We start from the raw sequence: 26792 nt of genomic DNA, 5'->3' as shown, positions 1-26792 counted from the left end.
CCTTCTGGCTCTCTTGTTCTCAACAGGGTTGACCAGATGAGGGCAAGACATTAAGGGACTCCCTTAAGCCAGCCTTTTTTAACTGTCATGAGGCTGGCGAGCCTTCCCAACGAAAGCAATCACTCCAGTTGATACCACAGATTTCTTTATTCTAAACAGTATTACAAGTGCAGTCGCACAGGCTAGAAAGTTGTCCTCTCGTTCTAACCAAGTTCAACTTACACTGGGTTTATGAAGCCTTCAGGGCCATCCCTCCAAGGGTGGGGCAGTGTGACCCCTCTCTCTGCATTGCTCAGTCAGTCGTGGTTCCAGCTGTCCCAGTCTCTGTGTGTGCCTGCAAGAACAAGCATCTCCGGAAGCTCCTTTCTCTTTATCTCTTTGGTTCTCACATTCCATATCAGCAACTTGCGAGACTGTTTCCCCATCTACTCCCAAATTGGCCTCCTTATGCACCTCTGTTTTGGCTTCTCCCTGACCCTCCTTATCTAGCTCGTTCTCTTTCCCATCATCTGTACAGCTGGGGAGTAAAACTTGTTCTGCTGACACAGGAAATAACTCTTCCTCCTCTTGTGCACACGTAAGGGACTCTTCTGGACGCACACGCACGACAGTGACTAGCTGGGAACCAGGTGGATTGTTTTCATGACTCTGCTCTGGCACATCCACACACACACAGACAACCTGCTCACACCCACATCCTTCCACGCCTGACATAGGTTGCTCCTCTTGTGATTGCCAGTGCTAGTTTTTCTGAGCTTCTACTTCTCCTGTATTCCTCTGTTTCAGAAAAAAGGCAGAGCGTGGGAAGATCTACTTTACCAACTTGCAGACCAAGGAGAACACCCCATCTATGATCAACCCCAAACCCTGCGGTCACCTCTGCTGCTGTGCTATCAAAGGCTGCGAAGAGGTGCAGTGGAGGGATCAGGGAATGGCAAGGGACTCGGGAACACTGCTAAGAAGCAGCACTGGGGCTGGGCAACCAACGGTCCTCCAGATGTTGCTGCGGCGCAACTCCCATTAGCCATCTGGAATGCCACTGCTTTTCCACCCAGAAGTAGCCACAGTGATGGGGATGTTGGGACGCTTTCTCAGGCCTGAGTATGTTGTACTCCCAGTGTTTGTACTTCAGGCATGTACGGATGGATCCTGAGGCTTTGGTCGCTCTTGCATCTAGCACATCCTCTCTTTCTGTCTGGGGAATAGGTGCACAATATTCCATTTGTCGTCTTGCATGCATTTACCACGTAGTTTATATATACTCAGCAACCAACAGTCCTTTATTTGGTAAAGAACTGTGTATCTAGTTGAGCTGTATTCTACTCACAACAACCCAATAGCTTGTTTAGGCTGAGAGACAGTGACTTGCCCAAGCCCGTAAACAAGCTTCAGATCCTGCACTGATCCCACCCTAACACTATAGCATTTAATAGATCGTGAGACTGAAACACCAAGGGGCTTGTTTGGATTTGTTCCCATTTCCTGGGCAGTTCCTGATCCTAAACATGAAGGGGGAAGGGGGTTACCCATATGTAGGCAGGAACAAAAGATTGCTACCACATGCATGCCAGGCTGAACCAGGAGATTCTCAGATCAGGTTCCAGTTCTCAGACCAGATACTCAGATTCCGGCACAAATTTGGGATGCTAAACTAAAGGTTCAAGTCAACACCCCCTATTTTAACCCCAAGCCAAAAATGTTACAGGGTAGCAAAGGACCCATCAAAAGCCACTGATTTTAGTACTGAAATCTCCCTGGAAGGAGGTACATACAACTCTAGAGATAGGTATAAAGTTTATTAATGTAGGGAAAAGGATGAGAAGTTTGAAACAATATTCCATGGGTCCTCAAACTATGACCCGGGGTTCAGATCCAGCCCGCCATGCCCATTTGGACCCGCCACACATGCCCATGCCTGCGCGCAGGGAGGCAGCAGTTTGCTTACTCGGAGAAAATGGTCTCCAAGCGAGCAAGCCGCTGCCTCATGCGCCCGCCCCGCCTCGCCTCCCCTCGCCTCACACCCCGCCCCTGCGCCAGCCCGCACACACCACCGGCACCACCTTTCCGGCCCGCGCCCAGCACCGGCACCTTTCAACTGGCCCCCTGGTTAAAAAGTTTGAGGACCCCTGCAATATCCTAATAAAATAAGAAAGCAATTCTAAGCCAGATCTAGGCATTACCAAAGTGAGAGTCTCTCAGCAGGGCAGAGCCCAGTCTAGAACTCATAAGCCCAAGGCAAGTTGATGCAAAAAAGGGCGACATCTAGGCAGCTTACAGGTCCTTTTTTATCCTTGAGCCTTTTACAACTCAGGGTAGATCTGCAGGCAGTCTCAGGCCAACTCCAGACCTGGTCTCTGTCCCTGGAAGGGGATGGGCTCCTTCTCACAGGTAAGCAACTAAGGTCATTCAGCCCAATTAATGAAGCTTTACTTTGCTCTTGGGAGCTAGATCTGGCTGAGCTACCCAGCCTGTTTCAAGACAGCTGCTTCACAGGTATTTGACCACTCTGTGTTATCATGGTTTGACCCATTGACTGGAGCTCCCAGTTAAGACAGCCATAAAATGAAGCTTTTGAACATGGTCTTACAGTCAAAACACAAGACAAAAATTGAGTTCCTGATGTGTATGCTGGGCTAAGGACATAAGTACCAACGTTTCTGAAGTGCCTGTGGGGCTACAGGACTCATGCCCTGACTCTGTGTGTGCTTGGCTAGGTGGAGGCCACGGAGTACTACACGAAACTGGAGGAAAAGCTAAAAGAAGACTACAAGAAAGAAAAGGAGAAGGTGAACGAGAAGCCACTGGGCATGGCCTTTGTCACCTTCCATAATGAAGCCATTACAGCCATGTGAGTGCCAGGAATTCAAGGTGAACAAATGTGGTTTAGTTGGCAGAAAGGGGTGGCAGAAATTCCTTGCAGGATGCCTTGCAGGATGAGAGCAAGGTCCTTCTAGTCCGGCAGTAGTCAGTTCAATATCCCTGGAAAACTCATGGTCCTGAAAGGACTGGTAATTATCAGCATCAAAGTGTCAAACCTCTGAAAGTAGAGGTTTTATTTGGTAGATAATACCCATTTATATGTCTGTCCTCCATGGAACTGCTATAAAGTCATCTGTGCTACCCTGTCTCATGATAGGAAATTCCATATATCAGTTATGCACAACAGGTCTGGCTGGCCTCCAAGGTCCCTTCCAGCTCTATTACTCTTTCTGGTCCTTCTTGATCCTGTTCCCAGTCCATTTCATTGTATAAAACTGTGTAGGATTCAGACACCACAACAATCTGCATCCAAGTGATCAATGTGAGGTGAGTGTGGCTTGCTGTTAGACCATGGGTTGTTGTTGAAAGATGGGTTATATTGTCTGCACTCCAGTGAAATAACGAACAACCCACAGTTCACAACCCAACAACCAACCATTGGTTCTCTTCATGGGTTCTTTCTGGTTAACAAGCCATGAATTGTTCATAGTTAACAAGCCTTAGCTTGCTGGTCCACTGGGGTCAGGCAACACAATAACCTGCTGTTCAACAAGAACTCACACACAGTCCTTACACAACACTTGAATGTGAATGTCTGAACTCAGTCAATAAGGGACAGTAACTTTCTGTCCACCATTTCCAGGTTGTTCATAATTTTCACACGTCTGTCAAGTTTCTCCTCAGTTGATCGCTTCCCACAGCCAAAGACAGAATTCTAGTTTTGACTAGTAAAATATTTCCATCGGGTAATAGCTGTTGCCTTTTTGCTCTGGCTTCTTCCCAAGAAAAGTTTATCTCTTGCCTCTTTTTCTTCTTACAGAATTCTTAAAGACTTCAATGTGTGCAAGTGTCAAGGTTGTAGGTGCCGTGGGGAGCCCCGGGCCTCCTCTTGCAGCGAGTCTCTCCACATCTCCAATTGGACGGTCTCGTATGCGCCTGATCCTCAGAACATTTACTGGTAAACTGAAATACTGCCTCTCCATGGTCTAAACGGGGAAGTCGCCATCTAGCTATTGTGCTTCAGAGAGGATTGTCTCTGGAATATGTGGGTGCCAAAGCAAGATGTTCTCAAATGATTCTCTTATGGCATTGAGTTGATCTAGGCTTGTTGGTGATACAGTATTTGATAGCAGGCTGTGCCACAAAGAGAACTAGATTTATCCCCGGGTTTTTTCAAAAAACAGACAATGCCTTCAAGAATCAAAGTCAAAGTTTGGTTCTTTGCTTTCTCTCCTCTTCAGGGAACATCTATCCATTCGTGGTTTCATCTGGTGGATCCGCTGCCTGATCATCAATGTGGTACTCTTCCTCCTGCTCTTCTTCCTCACTACTCCTGCCATCATCATCACCACTATGGACAAGTTCAATGTCACCAAGCCGGTTGAGTACCTGAATGTAAGATTTATATCTTCTCTGCTTCCTTTAAACTCAATTGCCCAGAATGGGAAGGAACTCTGGAAAGTGGTTCCTTTCTTTCCCTTTCAGTAAGCATAAGCCTAGTCTATGAGCAATTTCTCTGTCCTTCTGGTTGGGGGTCTCTTGCATGGAGTGTGAAAACAGGTAAAGGCAGGAGATGACTTGCCTGCGATCACTCCGCTGTTTTATATAGCTTCATTCCCCATGCAGTCAGTGAGGCTGCAAGGATAACTCTGGCTTATATGCATGTTGCTGAGCTGGGTCTAGAATAAGTGTATCTTTTCATATAAAGTGTTAAAACACACATTAGTCTGTTTGAAGCGGGGGCATTTACAACTATTTAAATCTGTCTTCATTCCTTTGGTTCCCTGAATAACTCAAATATACTACAATATGGGTCAATGACTCCCTAAAGGAGTTTTGCTGAAGACTTGGAAATCACCAAGTTGCTGGTCGTGACCTCTGAGGACAGCGCATTAGGTGACTGTAGGCCAGTGTAACTCCTTGCTGAGCTAATGGTGGTAATAAATGGATCATAAAGAGAAGAGGAATCCCATTTGTGGTCACTGTTTGGAAACCCATTTAAATTTGGTTTATGTAAAGTTTGGAAGAAGGAAAATGGAACTGACTGAAACCAGCATAGCATGGCCAGCAGTAGTTAAATTCTGGGTATTCATGGGTTGGTAACATATCAGAAAGTGAAATGTTACCAGCCGGTTGCAAAAATACTGTGGGTGTTGCAATCCTGTCTTTTAAACCAGGAGTGGGCAATTTTGGAAAGTACAGGGGCCAATTTCTTCCCACCCCCATGGCTGCTATGGGGGCACTGGCAAAACAAAACAAGAAACAAAAAAATCAGCTTGAAAACCAACAAAATGTGTCGCTATCCAGGAGCCTGTACTACTTGTATTACTGTTAACAAGTTTAGCTTGAAAACAAGCTAAATTTGCCCTTCATAAGCTCCGGTAGTGGCTTGCCACTGAATTTTGGCAGCAACTCCTCCCATTTCCCCGATTTTTTGGGGGGGAGGGGCGTGATGGGAGAGTGAGGATTACACCGGGAGTGGGATGCATGTTGCCCAGCTCTGTTGTAAACCCAGGAAGGTTGGCGGGCGGTTAAGAACCCTCTTGCAGGGAAGTCCTGTTGAAACGTTCCCTTGGGCACTTCCCACTGCGTGCTCTGCATTTTGGATTGTTCTGTGTTTCCCCAGCATCCCTTGAAATAGGAATTTGTTTCTCTTTGTTTCTCTTGCCAGAATCCCATCATCACCCAGTTCTTTCCTACCTTGCTCCTGTGGTGTTTCTCTGCTCTGCTTCCTACCATTGTGTATTATTCCGCCTTCTTTGAAGCCCACTGGACCAGGTGAGATGGGGCAGTGGGAGAATTGCTCCAAATTGCTGCTTAGAATTCCCCTCCCTGGCTCCCCTCTGCCTGCTTTTATGGTTCTAAGTATGTTCTGTAGACTTTATCCTTCTTTTAGCAAATTTAAATAAGAGAGGCATAAATTTTCTGGTATGCAGTCATTACTCTTTCCTTACAGAATATTTCAAATCTTTATTTTTGAGGTAGGTTTTCCTGCTGTATTCATCATATTATTAGCTCTCTTGGAAGCCATTTTATAGGATGGAAATATGTTATATATGTTGAAAAATAGTAAATAACCTAATGCATTTTGACTAATAGTCTTGAAGAAGCTTCAACATGAATGAAACGTTATTTATATTATATAATATACCTTAAGAGAGCCAGTGTGGTGTAGTGGTGAAGAGCATGGGACTGGGACTCACATGATCTGGGTTCTAGTCCCCGCTCAGCCATGGAGCCAACTGGGTGACTTTGGGCCAGTCACGACTCTCAGCCCAACCTACCTCACAGGGTTGTTGTTGTGGGGATAAGATGGAGGAGGAGAATGATGTAAGCTGCCTTGAGCCCTTTGTAGGAAAAAGGCAGGATATAAATCGAAAAATAAATAAAAATAAAAGAAATAAAAACCCAGCCCCCTACACTGGGCAAGTTGTGTTTTTCTGTAAAATAGAAATGTTCCTTGGCAGGGAAGAACAGTGTGGAAAATGCCATGTGAACTGTTGAGCAGGGGTGTCACTTCTTCTGCAACCATTTCCCACTTGCCAGTGAGATCTGCTCTATAAAAACATAGAACCGTGTTAAGGCCTGTCTCAGCATTCAGGTCCCACCATGGCCAGCTGGCTGCTGGTGGGAAACCCACAAGCAGGACGTGAACACAAGTTTCCTGCCCAAGTTCCCCACAACTAGTACACAAAGGCACGCTGCTCCTGCTACTAGGGGCAACTTAGAGCTGTCCTAACCAGTAGCTGTGTCCTATTCAAAAACCATTCAAATTTGTGGCCATCACTACATCGAGTAGGAAATGACACAGTTTAGCTGTTTGCAGCATGAAGAAGCACTTGTATCTAGTCTGAATCACCCACCATTCAGCTTGGTGATCATCCTGGGTTCTATTATTATGGGAATGGGGGGAAAATATCTCCGTCTTCACTTTCTCCACATCGTGCCTAATGCTGGACACCAAAACAAGCTACTGAAGCTTCTGGCCCTTCTGATTTTTCACTGCGATCCTTCTAACGTTCTCTCTGCCACCAGGTCTGGAGAGAACAGGACGACGATGCACAAGTGCTACACCTTCCTCATCTTCATGGTTTTGCTGTTGCCATCACTAGGTCTGAGCAGGTAAAAGAGAAAATTTATGGAGTGTTGCTTATTGCTATTACCCAAATGAAAGAAGGTTTTTTTTAAAAAAAGATGCATCCTATTGGTATATGCCAGTCAGAAGATGGTAGGGCAGCAGAATAAAAGTGATAATTAATATTTGATATTGCTGCATTCAGCACTGTGTTTACATATTTGGGGATACACATGGTTATCGATTCAAGAATGGTATTACAGATAAATTACTGTGCTTCAAGTTAGTTTTTATGAATACTAACTCGAAGTATTTCCTTTCTGAGACTCTTCCTTTAAATCTTTGCCAGTGGTTGCAAATTCATTCAGGTTTGGAATATATTTTTCCATGTTCAGTTATCCCAAGGTGGAACTAAGATATCAAAATGGACCCTGAACAAACTTATGTCTACTCAGAAATAAGCTCCAATGAATTCAAGGGGTCTCATTCCGAGGAAACTGTGCACAGGATTGCAAGCCTAAGCACCTTTTTGAAGTTGCGTGGTAAAACATATGACACTGAAATAACAACAAGAACAGCATTTGTAACAAAAAGATACAGAATTATTTCAATAATGCCCAAGGATCTTTTTTTCATAATAGAAAAAATGAACTTCCACATCTGGGGAAAATTGGCCTCTGTCTGGTTCACATTCTGTTGCATAAGTTATACAACAGCAAACCCACAGTTTGAATCCTTCTGGAGCATTGTCAAAATCTGCATAGTAAAGAATATCCCCCAGTTTCAGCCTGCTACCTTTTACAGGGTTCTGTTACTAAGCTAAAACATGCCTGGGGAAACAGAATGTCCCTACATTTGCATAAGACTGGTCCTGTGGGGTACTTTTGTGACCCCAAACAAAGGACACATTTTGAAGGAGGTTAGTTGCAGGCCACCTTTAACTCTTTTGAAAGCCAGGAGTCTGATTGAAACCTCCAGCTATTGAGGGAAGCTTTTTGCACTGCCTTAAAGATTGTAGGCCACACTATTGTTATGCAGAAGGAAGATAAATAAGCCAGACATTCTGGCTTAGCCTCTGCATAGCCTCAGGAAAGATTAAACATGGATTACCTGTACTTGGGGAACCCGGATAGACAATCAAACTTCAGTCAGACAAAGGCCTCTGTAGTGTAGCTTCTGCCTTCAGAATGACCCCAGATGGCCTGAGACTCAAGAGAGCCAGATGAGGTTCACTGGGTCCACTGCCTCCCAGCCTTACCTACTTCCCGTGGGGGCCGGGTTTGTGAGGGTAAAATGGAGAGGAGGAGAACCTTGAGTGCTGCCTTGGGTCCCTTGCCAGAGGAAAAAAGGTGGGATAGACGTACACCTAATGTAATACTTCTAAGGCAACCATTAAAAAACATCATCCCTGTTTATCAACCTGGTGAAAACAGGGTCGTCAGGGACTTCTTTCAGAAGAAGGAACGGCAAAAGAGCAAGCAAGGCTTGAGCTGTCAGGAATAGCCATAGAAATGAAATAAATAGTCATGCTGTCACCATCCTTGGAACACTTTATTGGTTGTTGCTGAAGCCAGTGGCCTGGCTGGACTGTGTGACCTTGTCTCACCACAGCAAATAACACCCTGTGAGGTGTGTGAAGACAAAACACATCTGTCCCAAATGCCTTCTGTAATAACACAGTATTCTTTCTCTTTACGTTTCTCCTTCTAGTCTGGATGTCTTTTTCCGCTGGCTGTTTGACAAAAAGTTCCTGGCTGAGGCTGCCGTGAGATTTGAGTAAGTGATGGCTTGAGACAAATGGGAGGAAATTGGACTGTGACGGATCTCGCCTGCTCAGAAGCAAGCGAGCAAGCTGACTGGGGGTGGGGGCAGCGTGTGTGTGTGTGTGTGTGTGTGTGTGAATGAACTAACCTAACAGTTTATATAAAACCAAAACTGCTCTTATACATGGTCCGTTAGCGCTGATCATCTCCCCAAAAATCAGCTAGCTTGCTTGCTGAATTCTCCAGAGATACAGTAATGTATGGCATTGGGAGTGCCAAAGAAAAGTGTGGATCCAAAGAGATGCAAGAAAGGTAAGAGGAAGAGGCTGGTCTTGAGACAGCAGAATGGAGATGCCTGGTTGGTCTGTTGCCATCTGGAGGCTGCCGATCAAGGCAGGAAGAAAGTGGAGGGAGCACAGGGTTCAAGGCACACGGATGTGCTCCTTGAGAAATCAGTTAGTTTTTGAGTTTGAAAGGATTCTCATTTAAATAGAAAAAAAGTCCTACAGCTCCCAGCATTCCCCAGCCAGTTCGCAATTGTAGGGATTTTTCTGTCTAAACATGCATAGGACTGCGCCCTTAAGGCACCTGGCAGTACCAAGGACAGGTATGCAAATAAACAGGGCAGCTCAGACAGATCTGGGATCTAAAGGTATGCAAGACAGCCAACAGCTCTTAGAGAGTGACTCAGGCAATGGGGAGAGTCTCCCGAACAAGCTGGTTAAGTAAAAAAGGAAGCCGTTCTCCCAGAAGGAGTGGTGCATGAATTAGTCAAGGATAAGAATATATCTAAGTCTGACCCCAAAGTCCCTCGCCATCTTCCCTGTGGCACATCCTCCTGCTACACTTCCTGTCTGTCCGAGTTGGCAGTCTACTTTCTCTTATAGGGCGCTGTCTCTCCCTCTTTCTTTTGCAGGTGTGTGTTCTTGCCAGACAACGGGGCCTTTTTTGTGAACTACGTAATAGCCTCAGCATTTATCGGGAATGCCATGGACCTGCTGCGCATCCCCGGTCTGCTGATGTACATGATCCGACTCTGCCTCGCCCGTTCCGCTGCTGAACGCAGGAATGTCAAACGGGTAAGCAAGTCAGGCCAGAGAAGAGTCGTGTCCCTTGTGCAGCCCACAACTAAGGGCAGAGCCAGATGTAGCCAGGACAGGAGCCAGGATGCTGAACTGATTTACATAGGCAGGACTGCTCCTCACCAGGCCTCCTGCACCAGGCCTCCTCACCAGGCCCCCACGGCTGTGTACCTTTGTCACTGGTCCACCCGGCTTGATTTCACTTTCTCTTCATGGGGGAAGAGGTTTGGGCAGCACCTGGAGAAGCATCTGCACTTACACTTTTTAAAATCCTCTAGTCTTACCAATAGGGGCTTTAAAAATGTCTGATTATATTGCATGGGGTAGTTTTTGTGGTGGGGGGCAGCATTTGGAGAAAAGAATTAGCGCTTCCACAACAGCAACACAAAGCTACATGTATGCAAATATCCCTGTGCAGCAATTAATTCCTTTTACAACCACTTTTGATATCATTGCAAGCTTTTCAAAAGCTGAACTGCAAGATGATGGAGGAAAGCAGCAGGCAACATCACTGATCAGCTGCTGATAGAGATACGAGCTTTCCCCTACCTGGGTAAAGCGGGGCAGTGTCTAGGGAAGAAGGCTGACCTGGCAAAGAACTTCTGAGAGTTGTTCTGGCCCAAGGTCAGATACTCCACTTGTTGGATTGACAGCAAAAAGAGCTTGCCCTTTGCCCTTTTCCACAACAACCAGGGAGAGTAGCTTCTGCCATCTTGGCATGGCAGCCAGCCAGCAAGAGCTGCTCAGCACCACCTGGCTGCTGGGAGTGGCTCAGGAGTATGTACACACATTAATGTGTGGCGTGTGGTCTGTTTTTGACATATGCCCAGGATATACTCACTTGGGCTCTTCTTGCAGGCTTTTTTATGTATGCCGTAATGTTTTTAGGTGGTGACTCCAATGTTGCATTACTGTGATACCACCATGTTTGGCAGCTTGACCTAAGTGACAGAGTGCCATTTTTCATTTGCTTATAGGAGACCTTTTGCTGTAATAATATAGCTGGACAACCAAAAGAGACTGGTTTCTTCGGGACAAATTGCATGTTATGTACAAACTAGTATGTAGTAGAGGCTAACTGTAAAGCAGATTATGACTGGGAACACTCTGCACAAAAGGGAAATGTTTCCATTTGCCTCCGTGGGTGGTTGCGATGTCAGGAAGCAAATGATGGAAAGGAAGGGGTGATCTCCCCTTCCAGGGGCTTGGGGGTCCCAGTGCGAGTTACGGCTGCAAGCACTTGCTCTACAGTTGTAAACAATCCCTCAGCTACACACTACTCTAGAACGGAACATTGACCGTTAGTCATTTATGAAGGATTTCTAACTTCTTGTGACTATACAATGTGTTACCAATATGTTAAGTGTTAGTGATTTCCGTAATATCATGCTTCCCGTCATTCATTTTAGTACTTGACTGCTGCTGATTTCAGTGTCCTCCTGTTTTGTACCCCTGGGTCCCTTTTGTTGTCGACCCAGGATATAGTCGCTCGGTTCCCTCCCTGAGGCTTGCTAACAGGATCTCTCTTTTTCTTTCTCTGCCTTCCAGCACCAGGCCTATGAATTCCAGTTTGGGGCAGCCTATGCCTGGATGATGTGTGTCTTCACAGTGGTGATGACCTACAGTATCACCTGTCCCATCATTGTCCCCTTTGGTAGGCACTAGTGCATTGCCTTGCCTTGCCTTCCCCCAGAAGATGTATTCACCATTATCTATTAATTGGTTCCCTAAAACAAGTTGCTTAAGATGATACCCAGGTGATAAAGGGCAATTGACTGCATTACTAGAAATAATGGACAAAAGGTGGATTCAGTTAGAAGTACTTGAAGGATCGCCTCCTCCCATGTGATACTGCCTGATTGGCCAGCTAATCTTGGGAGGCCAGGTTAAAACCTGCTTTTTCCAATATACATTTAATTGCTCATTTATTGCTCCAAGTATCAGTTTTACTGCTGGCGCTTCAAGTTTTTTTTTTTTAAATTCATTGGCTAGTACTGTATTATTTGGATATTTCCTTGTAATATTTATCTATTCTTCTTGTTGTTTCTGTCATCACTGTTTACTACCATAAAACACCATGGGTATTTGCCAGACAAGCAGTATATGAGTTGAGGCAAATAATGGAGCAATCCTATGGCCCCTAGGTAGTATTTGAGAGGCCATAGGATATTTCAAGGGACTGCAGGTGGCGCAGTGGTTTAAACCGCTGTGCTGCTGGGCTGGTTGATCAAAAGGTTGCCAGTTCGAACATGCACAACGGAGTGAGTTCCTGTTGCTCCATCCCAGCTCCTGCCAGCCTTGCAGTTCGAAAGCATGCAAATGCAAGTAGATAAAAAGGTACCACTTTGGTGGGCAGGTAACAGCATTCCGTGTACTTTGGTGTTTAGTCATGCCGGCCACATGCCCACGGAGACTGTCTGCGGACAAACGCTGGCTCCCTCAGCCAGGAAACGGAGATGAGCACCGTCCCCTAGAGTCAGGCACGACTGGACTTAATGTCAAGGGGAAACCTTTACCTTTACCTTTTCGGATAGTTCAGCTCCTAGATCCAAGGTAGGGGACAGTGCCCTGATCTAGGACTCCCAGCCTCCCTCTCTCCCTGTCCTCCACCCAGTCTATACCAAAAGAAGGAAAAAAACCTGTACCAGCTGCCTCTTCAAGTTTGGGAACACAACCTCAGAGAGGGGTGAAATGGAGACACAAGAGTGAGTAGGGAGGAAAGAAGACTAGAGAGCCACGGATATGAGCTATTCTGCATCCAGCTTCCCTCCCTGCTCCTTGAAAATGTATTTCCTAGATAGGCAATAAAGCCCATCTAGCAAAAATGCAGGGCAGGAAGAGAGATGAAGATCATGGCTATTGCTTCTAGCACTCCCTCTGGGAGAGAGCTTCTGAGATTGAAGGCTTACAATCATCATGAGAGGATTGTTGCCTAGACCAACAAATAGAGTACAACTCCCCCAGCATTTCTTGGTTCGTTGCCTGCTGGGAGCTGAAGAACACATTTTAGAGGCCTAGCAATGTTTAGATCAAGTCTGCAATTTCTTCAGATTTAGCCCATCCATACAAGAAAAAGGAAACAAACTTACACTTTGGTCTTTCATCTGCTGTTCAACTGAGATTTCAGCTGATTTCTCTCCCTGTTTTATTCTGTTAGGTCTGATGTATATGCTGCTGAAGCATCTGGTGGACAGGTACAACCTCTATTATGCTTATCTGCCAGCCAAGTTGGATAAGAAGATCCATTCAGGGGCTGTGAACCAGGTGGTGGCAGCACCTATCCTTTGCCTCTTTTGGCTTCTCTTCTTCTCTACTGTGCGCACAGGTGAGTCAGGTCTATCAGCATTCCGTTTTAGGGGCTCTCTTGGTGCATTTTTACTTTTAATGCTGAGCCTAGCTTGTTAATGCCTGTCTTTACAACATATAAAGGCTTCACTGAGGAATATGCTGAGCTACTCCATGAACTGGGCAGATCTTGGAAGACTGTTCTAATCATTACAGAGTGTAGCTAGAGGTACTGATTAATTGCACTATTCCTGAGCATCCTTTCCCAGCCTAGGGCACTTCACAGGTATTAAACTATCATCCTCAGACAGCAAGGATTAGGAGGTTGTAATTCCATGCATTTGGAGGGCACTGGGCTGCCCACACCTGGAATTATAGGCTTTTGTGGAGCACAGGAACAAAAGAACTTGCAATCCATTTAGAGGGCTTTTGGTCCAATTTAGGGAACAATAAGTCCACCAAATAAATAGATAAGGACAGAAGAGAGAAGGAGCCCGTTTCTAGAGGCATCTCTTCAGCGTGCAGATCTTGGAGTAAGGGCCTCCCTGGCTTATCGTCCATTCAGACAACTTGTGGGATATTTAACCTGTGCTTCAGTGGAGGTAGAAACTTCCTGGCTGTGTTTGAGGCTCCATCCAGTTACTGTGTCCTGAGAGCCAGGTGATGTGCTGGACCAGGGCTTTGGAGACCTGGATTCAAGCCCCCACTCAGTCAGGAAGCTCACTGGGTGACTTTGGGTCAATCACACTGATTCCCAGCCCAACTTCCCTCACAGTGTTGTTACAAGGATAACACAGACAGGACGAGAACCCATATAAGGTGCTTTGGTTCCTTGCAAGAGGAAGAAAGGTGGGACATCAATGTAATAAAAAATAATAAATGAATAAAATATTCTCCATCTGTGAAAGGTATGTTTTACTCCAGTTTCCCGTATATACTTAGTCTTGTCCTTACATCCCACCTTGACTCCATGCAGATCAAGGCTCTCGGGTGTTTTTCCATCCAGGCAGTGACCGCTCCAAGCCTGGGTAGGATTACATGATTTGCCTCCACACCTGCCCTGAATCCAAAACGTCTGCAGCTCCCCCTCCTGCCTATCCCTGTTCTTGACTTTAGGCCTTTGTGGACAAGCGCAAGAGGGATCAGGGGAAGGGGACCTGAGGAAAGCTCTTGCTGCCGCCCGTTTGCATCCTCTATCCTCTTTTCCTGAGTCACTACCTCCGTTTGTTCCCATTTGTTTAAGCTGATACACAGCGATTTGAGAGCAGGTTCTGTCCACGCGAAAGCACTGGTAGTGTAAAAAGCCACCCAGCCTTTGTGGTGCTTTCACAGCTGATGGGGGAAGCATGAAGGGAAGGGACAGGATGGGCTGAGAGAGAGAAATAAAATGCCTGAGTTGAGACAACATGGTAACCCACATAGCATACTGTGTAATATGAATCCAGCTGCCTTAACAAGCCATGGGTTGTAACCATGAACAACGTATGAAGAGAACCCATGGTTTGTTGTTGGCTTATGAACTGCGGGTTGTTTACCATGATGTGTTGTCTCAGCCAGGTTCAGACAGTATGCAGTTCAGTGACAAACTGCATGCCACCCATACTTCAGCCACTGCCCTGCTGGGGGCGGGGGGCGCACTCCTCCTGCACTGGAAAAGTGGGGCAGGTCACCCGCAGGTGGGATGCTAAAGCAGCACCCGGGGAGCAAGGGGAAGGCAGGTGCGGTGCGTGCGCACAGTCCTGACGGCGGTTGCTTGCGTTCCGCAGGGTTCCTGGCTCTCACATCCATGTTTACTTTTGTGGTTCTTGTCATCACCATCGTGATCTGCTTGTGTCATGTCTGCTTTGGACACTTCAAATACCTCAGTGCTCACAATTACAAGGTAATGCACTAAATGTCTGTTCGAGGGAAGGGCGATTTTCAGGGCAGCTTGGGGCTGGGCTGAGACGATTGCCCCGGAAGGCTGCTTCCCATGTTTTCCTAAAGCGGAACCGGGCAACATGTACCCTCCCCAGTGTTGTTGGACTGCAGCTCCTATCATCCCTCACCATCGGCTGTGCTGGCCTGGGCTCATGGGACTTGCAATCCAATACCACCCGGAGGGACACACAATCCCCATCCCTGTCCTAGAGAGGCAGAGAAGAGTCCCATGTATATTTGTGTACATCGTCCATTGTCCATGTGTTGAAAAGGTAGGGAAAATCCCCTATACACGTGTGTATGCTCTTCATGTATATCTGTCTTACCACGTGAGAACACAGCTGGAAAAGCACTGTGTCCAAAGTGACTCCGTACTGGTTCTTCCGTGCCTGCCACTTGCGGTTGCTGCCAGTGAGGGATCCCTGCAGTCTTGCCATGGCCCTGTTATCCCTTCCCTGTGGCTTCTTCTCAGGCCACGTCAGACACGCACACCTGGGGGAACAGTGTCAGCAGGGCCACAGATACAGGGTGCCCGGTCTCCATGGAAAACAGTGTTGGCACAGGTACCCATACACACTGTTCTTCCATGACATAAGAGGAGCTATGCTGGATCAGACCATCCATCCAGTCCAGCATCCCACTCACACAGAAAGCAGCCCAACCGCAGTGCCTGTAGGAGACCTACAAGCAAGCCATGTGTGTAACAAGCACCCTGTGGTTGCATTCCCAAGCAACTGTTGTACCTAAATGCCTCTGTTACTGGAAACCGCTTGTGACATCAGAAGCGGCAGCCATTGATAGGCTTGTCCTCCATGAATTGCAGAAGCCACGCAAGAGGTAGATCTGCAGGAGTAGCCTCCGCAGTGGTGCTGTAATGTAGAAATTGGCCTTGTAGAATGTCCTTGTTGGAGGACAGGTATTAGCAGCGTGTTAGAGTTCCCGGGTGCCCCTCCCGAGCTTGTTGCCTTCGGTTAGGCCCTCCAGGTTAAATTATGTAGAAGCCTTCTTGCAGAGTAGACAGGGATAAACTGGCTGGTTCCAGCCTTTGTGGTTGGTTTCATGCCACGCTGTTCTCTTCCAGATCGATCACACAGAGGTGGATGCTGTGGATGGGAGGGAAAACGGACGACCTGCTGCCAGCCAGCCACCCGCTCCTAAATCAGCTGTGAGTCTCCAGCTCCTCCGTTTGCCTTCTGCCTCGCCAGATGTTCTGTGTCCTCTTATGTCTGAGCTTGGGGAGGAGGGAGAGGCCTTTTCAGATGTCCTGTCAGACTTTTGGGGCTATGCACGGGCAGCAACCGAAATGCACAGGCTGAATACAGACTTCTCAATTACTGGCACTCTCTGAGGTGAAGGACCTGCAGCCTCCTATTTCCCCCTCCCCATGCTGCGTGTTCACTTTCTGCCTCTGTCTCTCAGCCGGACAGTGAAGCCAGACTGGTCAGTGCCCCCTTTCTCTTTTGCTTCCTGGCTGTAACTCATTGGCATGTGCTGTGAGTGCTGCAGAAAAAGCTAGGCCTGCCATTTCCCAGTGCAAATTAGTTTTGAGGAATATTAATTCAACAGAGACTTTGTGGGACCCCCCTTCTTGTACCCCAGGTCCCTTGAGATCCAAATTGTCTCTGAGCAGGCACTGTGGAAATGCTCGTGGCTGCAGTCCGCGCCACAGGGAAGCCCAGATCGTCTTTCCCTGGCTTCCACGAGCTTGGCAAACTCCCAGTATAGTGTTTCTGCACAGCAGTGTTTCATTTTTTAAAACTTGACAAGAGTGGCTGGTTTGGCTAAAATACAGAAGATGGACGATCACCATCCATTTACACAACATTTTAATTGTGCAAAACTGTTGACATTCTTTCACTCTCCTTGAGGGCACAAACTGGGCTTCTGCATGAGCTGGTTTCCCCATTTGCCAGCCAGGGGAGGAAGGCAGTCCACTTGCCCATTACGTTGTGTCCAGGGGGCTGGATCTGCCATAGAAGTGAATGGTGCTCTACTGATACCTCAGAGCTCTTTTCCCTGCAAGGGATCAGTGGACTGGAGTGTTTGCCTTTGTCCAGGTTTTTGGAGTATGCTTCTCCTTCCAAGTACCTCCAAGATTTTCATTAAGTTAGGGTTGCCCTTTAGTACGCAACAAGAAGGCAGTGCCTCCCCTTGAAGCCTAAACGTCTCCCCATCGTGCTGAAAGAAAGCTCTTATACACAACCTTTCTTAATTTTGTTTCTCTTAAACTGTTTCTCAGCCACTGTTGGGGTGGGACCCTCATCTAGTCCTCCTCTGGGTTGGCATGACCACTCTCACGCTCCCGGCTGCATGGCGCTTCCCCATCATGCTCTGCTGCCAGGGTTCCCCGCCCAGAGAGAGAGAGAGAGCGAGCGAGTGAGCGAGGGGGTTCCCCAACCCGTTATTGCTATGACTATCGTTACTGTTCTGTTCTGTATATCCATTCCACAGCAGAAGTACATTGCCCAGGTGCTGCAAGATTCTTCACCGGAGGGCGACGTGGCCGAGTCCGAGGAACAGGGGTCCCAAGATGAGGAGCTCATCAACCCCAATGGCATAAATGATACGGATTTCCAGTCATGCGAGGACAGCCTGATAGAAAACGAGATCCATCACTAGGGATGCGAGGAACGCAGAGGGGGGCGAGGGGGGCCTGGGAGCTGCCAAGGCTGCTACGCACCATGTGTATGTGTATGTGTGAGCGACAGAGGGAGAGACGAGGAAGGGGAGGAATGGGCAGGCCCCTGCCGCCGCACCTTCCCACCCACCTGGCCGCTGCATCCACTGCTCACCTGAGGTGGGGAGAGCCTCTTCATTGGACCTTCACCCCCATCTTTCCCATCCTGCTCCTCTCTCTATCCTCCTCCTCTGGGATGGGAGGGGATTCCTCTTACAAGCTACCTACCTACTCTTTTGAAACTTTGCAAGCCCAGGATGGCGTTGGGAGGGGGTGGCTGGGCCCCCTGCTCCTCAGCAGGGGCAGGGAGGGAGGGGGCGCCAGGGACCACTGTGGCCTGGATGCTTCCTGGTGGAAACGGCCACCCCCTCCCTCAGCGCACACCCTCTCCCCCTCTCCCCTCCCTTATCTAGGATCAGGAACGCTACTAATGTATTAGATGTAAAAGAGAATGGAGCTTTAATCATGGTACTCGACTCCCCAGCTAAGAGCGTGTGGCTTTGCACCTGGTGGGAATCGGTCATTCCGGCCAAGCGGAGCTGTTTTTAAGGCGTGCGTCTAAGTTCTCCCACGTGCTTGTGCCTCGGCAAGCATTTCATCTCCAGTGCCTGAGAGGCCCCGCGGTGACGGCGCTGGCCGGCCACTCTGTCCCTGCAGGGGAGGCTGCCCAGAGCGAGAGGACCAAGCCGCAGGGGCGCTGCTGCATGAGCGGTGCCCTATGAAAGCCCCCGCCGGAGCACGCGGCTCAGTGACCCCGAGAGCCAGTGGCAGGAGCGGCTCCCCGGAGCCAAGGAGCACCCCTTGCGGGGCGAGGGGAGTGCGGAAGACGGGAGGGCGTGAGGGCCCCGTCCGGGCTGGCAGGTCTTCTCTCCCATTCTCCCCATCCCCAACGAGCGGTTGTGCCCCACGTGGCGCAACAGCAGGGGGTCTCAGACCTGGGACACGGTGCAGTTGGGGTTCTGCAGCATATTTGCACTTTGTTTTACCCTTAAAATGGACTAAAACCCAAACGTTCTCTTGTCCTGTCTGATTTCTAGGGAAACGGTGGAGGAGAGGAGGGTTGGTTTTCCTAGGTTCCCATAGAGGGGGAGAGACTCCTGCATCCCAGGGGCCGGGAAGCTCCCCCGCCGTGCCTCTGGCTCTGGCATGAGGCCCCCCATGTGCTCCATAAGAGGCAGCCCCACCCCTGTTGTTCGCACCCCACTCACCGCCTTGCATGCGACTCGAGGGCCCGCCTTCGGCTGGGAGGCATCTCTGTCTCATGGACGTTCTGTGAAAGGGGTCTTTAAACCCCTGTCATCCCACCCTTGTGTTGGCATCATTTGCACAGACGCTTGGGATCGCTTCTTTCCCCACTTTTTTCCCTTCTGTAAGATTGGCAGGTGCTAAAGGCGGCCATAGAATCCGTTCCTGTGGACCCTGTCAGTATATCACTTCGGAAAAGTACTTTCGGCTGCACAGGGAAGGGGCAGATAAAGGGAATGCGGGGTCTTGATGGTAGCACCCCACCCTTTGATATGGGGTTTTGGCATGTGGGCAAGCACTAGTAGGCCTTTCGCTTCTGGCTGGTTTTGGCTTCTGTGGGGTCGCTGGTCCTGAGGACTGGAGAGTTGACTTTTCTACAGTCGCTTCCTTTCTCTGCACCAGACCCCAAGAGAAGCTGCTTGGCCTTTTCAGTTTTTGCATTCTCCTCATCTTCACTGCACTGTTCCTTGCCTTTAAGAAGCTGCCCCTGATGGGAAGCCACCAGTGTGATGTGTAAGCAACGAGTCACCCTCCAAGGGTATGTGTGTTGCTGTCATGTTGCTGTGTGTTGCTTTGCCCTTCCAGCTGAGGACTCGCCGCCTCTTGTGGATGTCAGTAAACCAAATCTCAAACCCTGATAGGGCTGCAGAGTGGCTGATGCGCTCGGTGGTAAAAGCGAAGAAAGAGGTAGCTGAGGTGCCATCAAGAAGGTGTAGTTTGCTATCAGTCAGGACTAAACCCAGGATGGCTGTTGCTTGAAGCTTCTTGACTGGGAACCCCAGGAGATGGAGAGAAGGAGCCGGACTTCACACTCCCTTCGAGGAGGGGACCTGAGAATCTGAGGAGCCCATTTCACCCTTACGAACCGGCCCTCAGCTTGGGGGGGGGGTTGTTTTTGGTGGTATTTTCCAGGGGTTGGTGGAGCGGGTTGGTGGAGCCCATGTTTCAGCAGCCTGGGACCTGCGGATGCGCTGGCCACACTGGCGGGGAATTACCGGACTGGCAGCCCAATGCGCACGGGGAGTGCGGGGCTGGGACAGCCTGGCTTGGCATCCCTCCTCCTCCTCCCACCATCACGCACATGGCCATGCCCGCTCTGAAATGCACGTGGGTTTCATTTTAATTGTTTGTTCCAGGATGTCTCTCTGATTCTGTCCAGACATAGTACGTGTCCCATGCCAGGGTTCCCGCCCGTGTCCGCACTGGTTCGCCTCGGCACCAGATTCCTAGTAGTGCCTGCCGCCCCGGCCCCTCCTGCAGCAGCCCCACAACCTCAGCCTGGGATGACCGGGAGAGCGCCGAAGGCTCCGCTGGTGGCGAATGGGTGTGTCGGGAGCGGCCCACGTGTGCCCCCCCACAGGGAGCTGTGTTCTCACTGGCACTGTGTCTGTGTAGAGACGTGTATAATACCCTGTACATATTTGTGTAAAAAAGACAAAAAAGGAACTTATCATATTTCAAGTCTCCCTCTGTGTCGGTTTTGTGGAGCGGGGGGCGGGGGGCATTCCAGGCAAGATGGGGCCAGCCTGCTGCCTGGAAAAATCAGTATTACTTCTTTTCTATGCCACCCAATTGCCAAAGCTCTCTGGGAGGCTTACAACTGTTAATTAACAGGACTGTATTAAAACCAAGCCATAGAATTATTCAAAAATGCAAAATTTAATAATGTAACAGCCAAAATATTAGATACAGAGTAAAAGCACCTGGCTTGGGAGCCCTCATGAAGCCATTAGATATCGTTAGATGGCTTGAAGTGCCTTGTTGCAAGGGGCTGCCTTATCCTAGCAGCAAAAAGAAGACAGATTAGGTACCAAGCGCCAAGATCCTTTGGGGGCACCACTGAGAAGGCCCTCTCAGGCTTCCTCAAAGGGAAGGCCCTCCCCAGAAGAAGACCTCAGGTGTTGATTGTCATCTCTGAGTAGGCTGTGGTTGGGAGAGAGACTTCCAAATGCTGCAGTCCCAACCTGTGCAAGGATGTGTAGGTTAAAACGGGCTCCCTGAACTGGGCTTAGAAGCACACAGGTAGCAATGCCAGAGGTCAGTGTAGCAGAAGGGGCCCCTTTTGACCCTCTGCCTCTGGGCCAAGGCAGCCCAGCTCTTGATCCATCTCCATGGTCTGGACACCAGACTTAGCAGCACAATTCACCCAAACACCAAACCGTAGTAAAGATTTCTTAAAGCAAAGAGGAAAAGAGGAGGAGGACTTGGATTCAGAAAAGGGAAAGCAGCAGAAATATTTAAGCACCCAGGCTGTCTGCTGTCCCAACTCTGGGGCACCTGGACTCCTTGGTGCACCATCAGAACAAAGCAGAAAAGGTGACATGTCCTTTGCTCACCTAATGCAGCTCTCCTCCGTCACAGTGATGGTCTCTGAAAGTGGTCAGGGACAGACACCTCCACCAGCATTGGAGTCTAGCAGGAGATAGCCCTCCAAAGTTTGCGGGGGGGGGGGGGTTAGCCCCCTGTCCTGCAGATGGGGTGATGTCTGCCAGCCAGTCCTAGGAGGGCCCCCTCCCGTTCCCTCAGCTGCCAACAATTGGCACCTTTACAGATGAGCCCAGTGTCCTTGCACAGGAAGCTCCGGCGCTTCAGTTCCTCCCTCCCTCCCTCCTGGCACCAGAAGTATCCTCTGGACCAGCTAATTCTTACATGAATCCTTACCTGCACTCTGAGACCTCAATAGGGCCTACTTTGAGACAACTCCCTGTGGGTGTGCCCCCCCCCCCGGCCCCATATCCTCTCTCCCCAGGCTCTATGAAGGGGACCCTTCCCACACACACACCAGAACCCAGGGAAAAACAACAAACTGGCCAAGATGTTAGGGGTGGCCCCTGCACCCCATTATCTTCTTTGGGGTTGCTGCCAACCCCCTTCAGGCCAACGCAGAAAAGCCCTCCTGGAGGCCAAGCCAGCTGGCAGGCATCCGCCATCCGTCAGCTGCAGGGGGCAGCCCCCCTCCTGTGGGGGAAGGGAGCTTCCCTCTGGGCAAGAGTCCCAGTCCAACCAAAGCACTGACCAGGCTAGAGAGATGGCAAACCCGGCTCCTCCAGTCTGAGGCAGGCACTGATCATGGCAAGGCTGGCACTTCTGAGCTAGCGCGGGTGGTTTAAGGGAGGCTGGGATAAGAGCTCGCCTGGGAACAGGCGTGTTGGCAGATCCTGGGGACCACTCGTTCCCCTGCCCCAGCCGTGCACTGACCCTCACCCCACACAGAGCTGAACGGGCTGGAGCAGTCCCTTATGAGGAACGGGTACAACAGCTAGGAGTGCTTAGCTTAGGACGGGGAGAGTGAGGGCCCACATGATTTGTTGTTAGTCGCGAAGTCATGTCCGACCCATCGCGACCCCATGGACAACATTCCTCCAGGCCCTCCTGTCCTCCACCATCTCCCAGAGTCCACTTAAGCTCACACCAACTGCTTCAGTGACTCCATCTAGCCACCTCATCCTCTGCCGTCCCCTTCTTCTTTTGCCATCTATTGTTCCCAGCATTAGGCTCTTCTCCAGGGAGTCATTCCTTCTCATCAGGTGGCCAAAGTATTTGAGTTTCATCTTCAGGATCTGGCCTTCTAAAGAGCAGTCAGGGTTGATCTCTAGGACAGAGCGGTTTGATCTCCTTGTGGTCCAAGAGACTCGCAGGAGTCTCTGCCAGCACCACAATTCAAAGGCCTCAATCCTTTGGCGCTTAGCCTTATGGTCCAGCTTTCACAGCCATACATTGCAACTGGGAAAACCATAGCCTTGACTATACGCACTTTTGTCGGCAGGGTAATGTCTCTGCTTTAGGCTTGTACAAAATAATGTGTGGCGTGAAGTAGGTAGGGAGGTGGGTTTCTCAATCTCCCTGCCATAATGCTAGCATTGGGTGTTGTCCAATTTAGGGCAGCTAATGGGAGTACTTCACACAGCACCTGGCTAAACCGTGATACTTAGTTCCACAAGATGTAGGGATAGCCACCAATCTGGATGGCTTTAACAAGGGATTGGGCAAATTGGGTACCAACCTTGATGGCTACATACCACCTCCAGTACCAAAGCCAGTCTGTCTGTCTACAACCAGCAGCTGTGGGAGGACACGCCTGCATTTACGCTCTGCTTGTGGCTTTCCTGTGATCAGTAACTGGCTGCTACTGGACTAGATGAGCACTTGGCCTCATCCAGCGTGTCTCTTCTTAGGCTCTTGATTCATTTACAATATGTATATCCTACCTTGTTTTGCCTCTTGCGAGGAACACAAGGTGGCTTACATAATCTTCCTGCTCCCCATCTTACGTCAGAGCAAAGACTAGGAACCAGGTCTCCTGAGGCCCAGTCCAACACTTCAGCCGTGACACTGCTTTGGTTCTCAGTAGCTGCACAGACGTAAGGGAGAACTTCATGGCAACATGGATTGTTTTGCCAGGTTTCTATCATTACCAGGATAACTGACTCATGGGCCCAGGGTGTTGTGAGGCACTTCAGAGATTAGGGTCCCAGGGCCACAAGGCACAAAACTCTGTACTTGCTAATTCATTATTACATTGCATTTGTATGTTGCATTTTTTTCTTCTTGCAATGATCCCAAGACAGCTTGCACAGCTCCATTTTTAGCCTCACAACAACCACCGGAGTGGTAGTTTGGGCTGAGAGTCCATGACTGGTGCAAAGTCAGCTAGTGAGCTCCATGGTTAAGTGGGGACTAGAACCCAGGTCCCCCAGGTCCCCCGTCCAATGCTCTAGCAACAGCATCACACTAGCTCTCAGTCATATATGCAATTCGCAGCTGTGCTGGAAATAATGTCCAGGATTTATTTAAATGACCACGGAAGGCAAAGCAAGCAAACTGGCCTCTCCTCCAAATAACGTCAAATTATTCAATGTGCGTCCTGCCCAAATCTGTAGTTCCTCCTCACTTACAATTAATCTGCAGCACCGTGAGGACAGAACGCTTAGTGCAATAAGTGGCAAATTTGCCAGCGTGGCAGTTAAGCTAAGCAAAGCTTTCCATAGACACAAATGAACACTTGGGGCTCTGGGAAATAGATTTGGAGCAGGGAAAGACAGGGAGCGCCCCTACTCAAATATGTCCATACAGAAGGCAATCTGAAGTTTAAAAAATTGTAAGCACCAACGGGGAAACAAGGCACTGCACAGTATTGAAGAAGAAGGACGAAGTACAACAAACCCCTTTGATCTCAGCCACAGACAAGTAATGAAAAAGGAAGCAGGTGAGGGAAGTTGATGGAGGAACAAAACACCATGAATCAGAACAGACATGTGAAAAGCTTTGGTGGAAAATCTGGAATATTTATTTATTTTTTGATTTATATCCTGCCTTTTTCCTACAAAGGGCTCAAGGCAGCTTACATCATTCTCCTCCTCCATCTTATCCCCACAACAACAACCCTGTGAGGTAGGCTGGGCTGAGAGTCTGTGACTGGCCCAAAGTCACCCAGTTGGCTCCATGGCTGAGCGGGGACTAGAACCCAGATCGTCTGAGTCCCAGTCCCATGCTCTTCACCACTACGCCACACTGGAATAAATACCTGGAAGCAATGATTGCCAAAGAAAGGATGCCACCAAAGCAAAAGGAAACTATAAACAAATGCAATGTTTGCTCTGTGAGATTGGTAGCACAGGCTCCATAAGTGTACAGGAAGAAATTTAACTGAAAAGGTGAGCAGATGGGAAGGTTCTTCCAGCTATGTGCCATATTGCAGAATAGAAAGGGTCAAGTAGCTCAATGGAAGCAGAATATGTGTAGTAAAACAGATCTTCTGGACTGCAGTGGTTTGCAACACAGACAAGTCTTTCTGACCTTGGGGATGTTACTCCCCTGGCACTGCCACTCCTGCTGCAATGAGTGCATGGCAGGAGGCTAGACATTACCCCTTCCTGAGCTAATTTGGAGCAGAGGGTGGAATGCTGTTAAGAGCATCTTAAGGACAACCAGTGCCACAATCTTGTTCATCTAGCATCACAGTTTCTCCTTAACGTGAAACAGTTGGTGCTCACCAAATGGTATAACTTTTGCCCTTCACTTGGAGATGATGAGCATTGATAAAGATGAGAATATTTCAATTTTTATTCTTGAAAGAGGTTTCCCACAATTGAGAAATCAATATCAAGCCAAGAAGAAAGGCAGGGGATCCAGCTTTTTACCACTCTTGAGCTTCATGGACTGTGTGGGCAAAAGGATTAAGAAGCAGTTAAAAGGTACATTTGACTTTTAGAATATATCAGCTGCTTGATATAGGAGTTAAATATATATATGTGCACAACTAAGAGGCCCTCTTCCTTCCATTCTGAGTGACCAAGAATTCTTTGTAATTACAGCAGAAGTTCTGTTGTGTGCGGTGGTGCTATAAATAAATATACCTTAATTAAAGAAAATTGCTGCAGGCAGAGAGACAGACATGGATTATCATCAGTAAATGCTGGTGCCCTTCCACTCCACCTCAAGCATTTACCAAAGTAGCTCATTGCATTCACAGCCTCTTGCCACAATAAAGCAGCACAAGAGTCCCAAAGGTACCACGGTCCGTGCCACGTGTTTTCCCAGCCTGTGTCATTTGTACCTGCTGAAATTCATTCTGTAGACTCATTTAATGCAAGTTCTATCTTGCTTTGCTCCACAGTGCAGACAAGGTGGAGAACAACAGATAAAACAGTATCACCACAACCATTTCAAAATAGCAAAAGAGCAGATGACTCATTTGTAACCAACACAAAAGTATTCAAGCACCTTGAAGATTAAGGGCACTTCAGGATGAGGCTGTTCTTCTGCCACTGCCTTGCCTTGAATACGGGCTGTTAGAGCGTGGCAATCCTGGCATCATAGTTCCCCATTGGAATCCCTCCGGTGAAATTGCAGCTCTTCCATCTTTTTAAAATTTGCTTATGACATAAAAAGTTCTGTTCCAGAGGAAAGATGGAACAGTTGCATAACACCTCTGGACTGGTGGAGTCAGAACCCTCCGCCAAGATGCATGATAATAGCACACACGTCCATCAAAGGTTGGGACTGATGGAGCCTGAGTTCAACAGCATCTGGAGGGTCACACAGGTTCTGCCACTGCCACCAATATTCGCAGTCTTCAAGGTGCTGCAGCACTGCTGTTTTGCTGCAACAGACTTACTGTGGATCCCTGGAGACTAGCAAATGCATTATGGCATGCGTTTTTCGTAAACTGGAGTCCATCGGATGCTAACAGGGCTATCCCTCTGCAAACTGCAAGGCAAATAAATGCAGTAAAAAACAACAAACCTTCACATGTTTAAAAATGCCGACAAGATAAAGTAGATGCCAAATTCATACCTACGTTGAATCTCGGGGCACTTTTGCGACCCCGGGTCAAGAAATTCCCGGACTGCTCCAGCAGAGGGAGCGCGAGGGCTGTGCGCCCCGGGATCACTTCTAATACCCGTGACTGAGCGCCAGGCGGCGCGGCACTTTTCCTAATTGGCCCGATCAGAAGCGGGTCACCAGCCAATCAAGCCAGCCGTGCGCAGTCATCGCGCTGATTCAATCGGCGGCTGAGTCATCGCCGATGAGGCCGCTTAGCGGCTCTCAGTTTCTAAACTGAGCTCGAGTAAGCCGAAGCTTCCCTGGAAGAATCTTCGCACTAAACGTGCTAGTTCTGTTAGCAGCCTTCCCTAACTTGCTGCCCTGTAGACGGGTGTGATGCAATTCTAACTGGAGGGCACCGGGTTGGAAAAGTCCGCTCTAAGGCACCCAGGATGGGCCGTGGGGAGACGACGTTGCAGTAAAGATCTAGTTTTGCACTC

General features: G+C 48.7%; 1 protein-coding gene across 5 annotated transcripts in view; it reads left to right on the top strand.

Moving 5' to 3' along the window:
• TMEM63B (transmembrane protein 63B) overlaps positions 1-20481 on the top strand; it is an 88989-nt gene extending 68508 nt beyond the window's left edge. For 4 of the 5 annotated variants that reach the window (XM_044446207.1, XM_044445852.1, XM_044446037.1 and 1 more), the window contains 13 exons: positions 787-910; positions 2715-2848; positions 3800-3937; positions 4221-4374; positions 5651-5757; positions 7015-7101; positions 8765-8830; positions 9734-9896; positions 11448-11553; positions 13057-13224; positions 14951-15066; positions 16186-16269; positions 17556-20481. In XM_044446207.1, coding sequence (XP_044302142.1) covers positions 787-910; positions 2715-2848; positions 3800-3937; positions 4221-4374; positions 5651-5757; positions 7015-7101; positions 8765-8830; positions 9734-9896; positions 11448-11553; positions 13057-13224; positions 14951-15066; positions 16186-16269; positions 17556-17723 — 1615 coding nt within the window. In that variant the 3' untranslated portion in view covers positions 17724-20481. The remainder of the gene's footprint in view (positions 1-786; positions 911-2714; positions 2849-3799; positions 3938-4220; positions 4375-5650; positions 5758-7014; positions 7102-8764; positions 8831-9733; positions 9897-11447; positions 11554-13056; positions 13225-14950; positions 15067-16185; positions 16270-17555) is intronic. The other variant, XM_044446124.1, reaches the window with a different exon arrangement.
• The last annotated feature ends 6311 nt before the right edge of the window (positions 20482-26792 follow it).

Source organism: Varanus komodoensis, unplaced genomic scaffold (genome assembly GCF_004798865.1).
Source record: "Varanus komodoensis strain SLA01 unplaced genomic scaffold, ASM479886v1 scaffold1, whole genome shotgun sequence".
Taxonomy (NCBI): Eukaryota; Metazoa; Chordata; class Lepidosauria; order Squamata; family Varanidae; genus Varanus; species Varanus komodoensis.
This window is presented reverse-complemented; position numbering and strand designations above follow the sequence as displayed.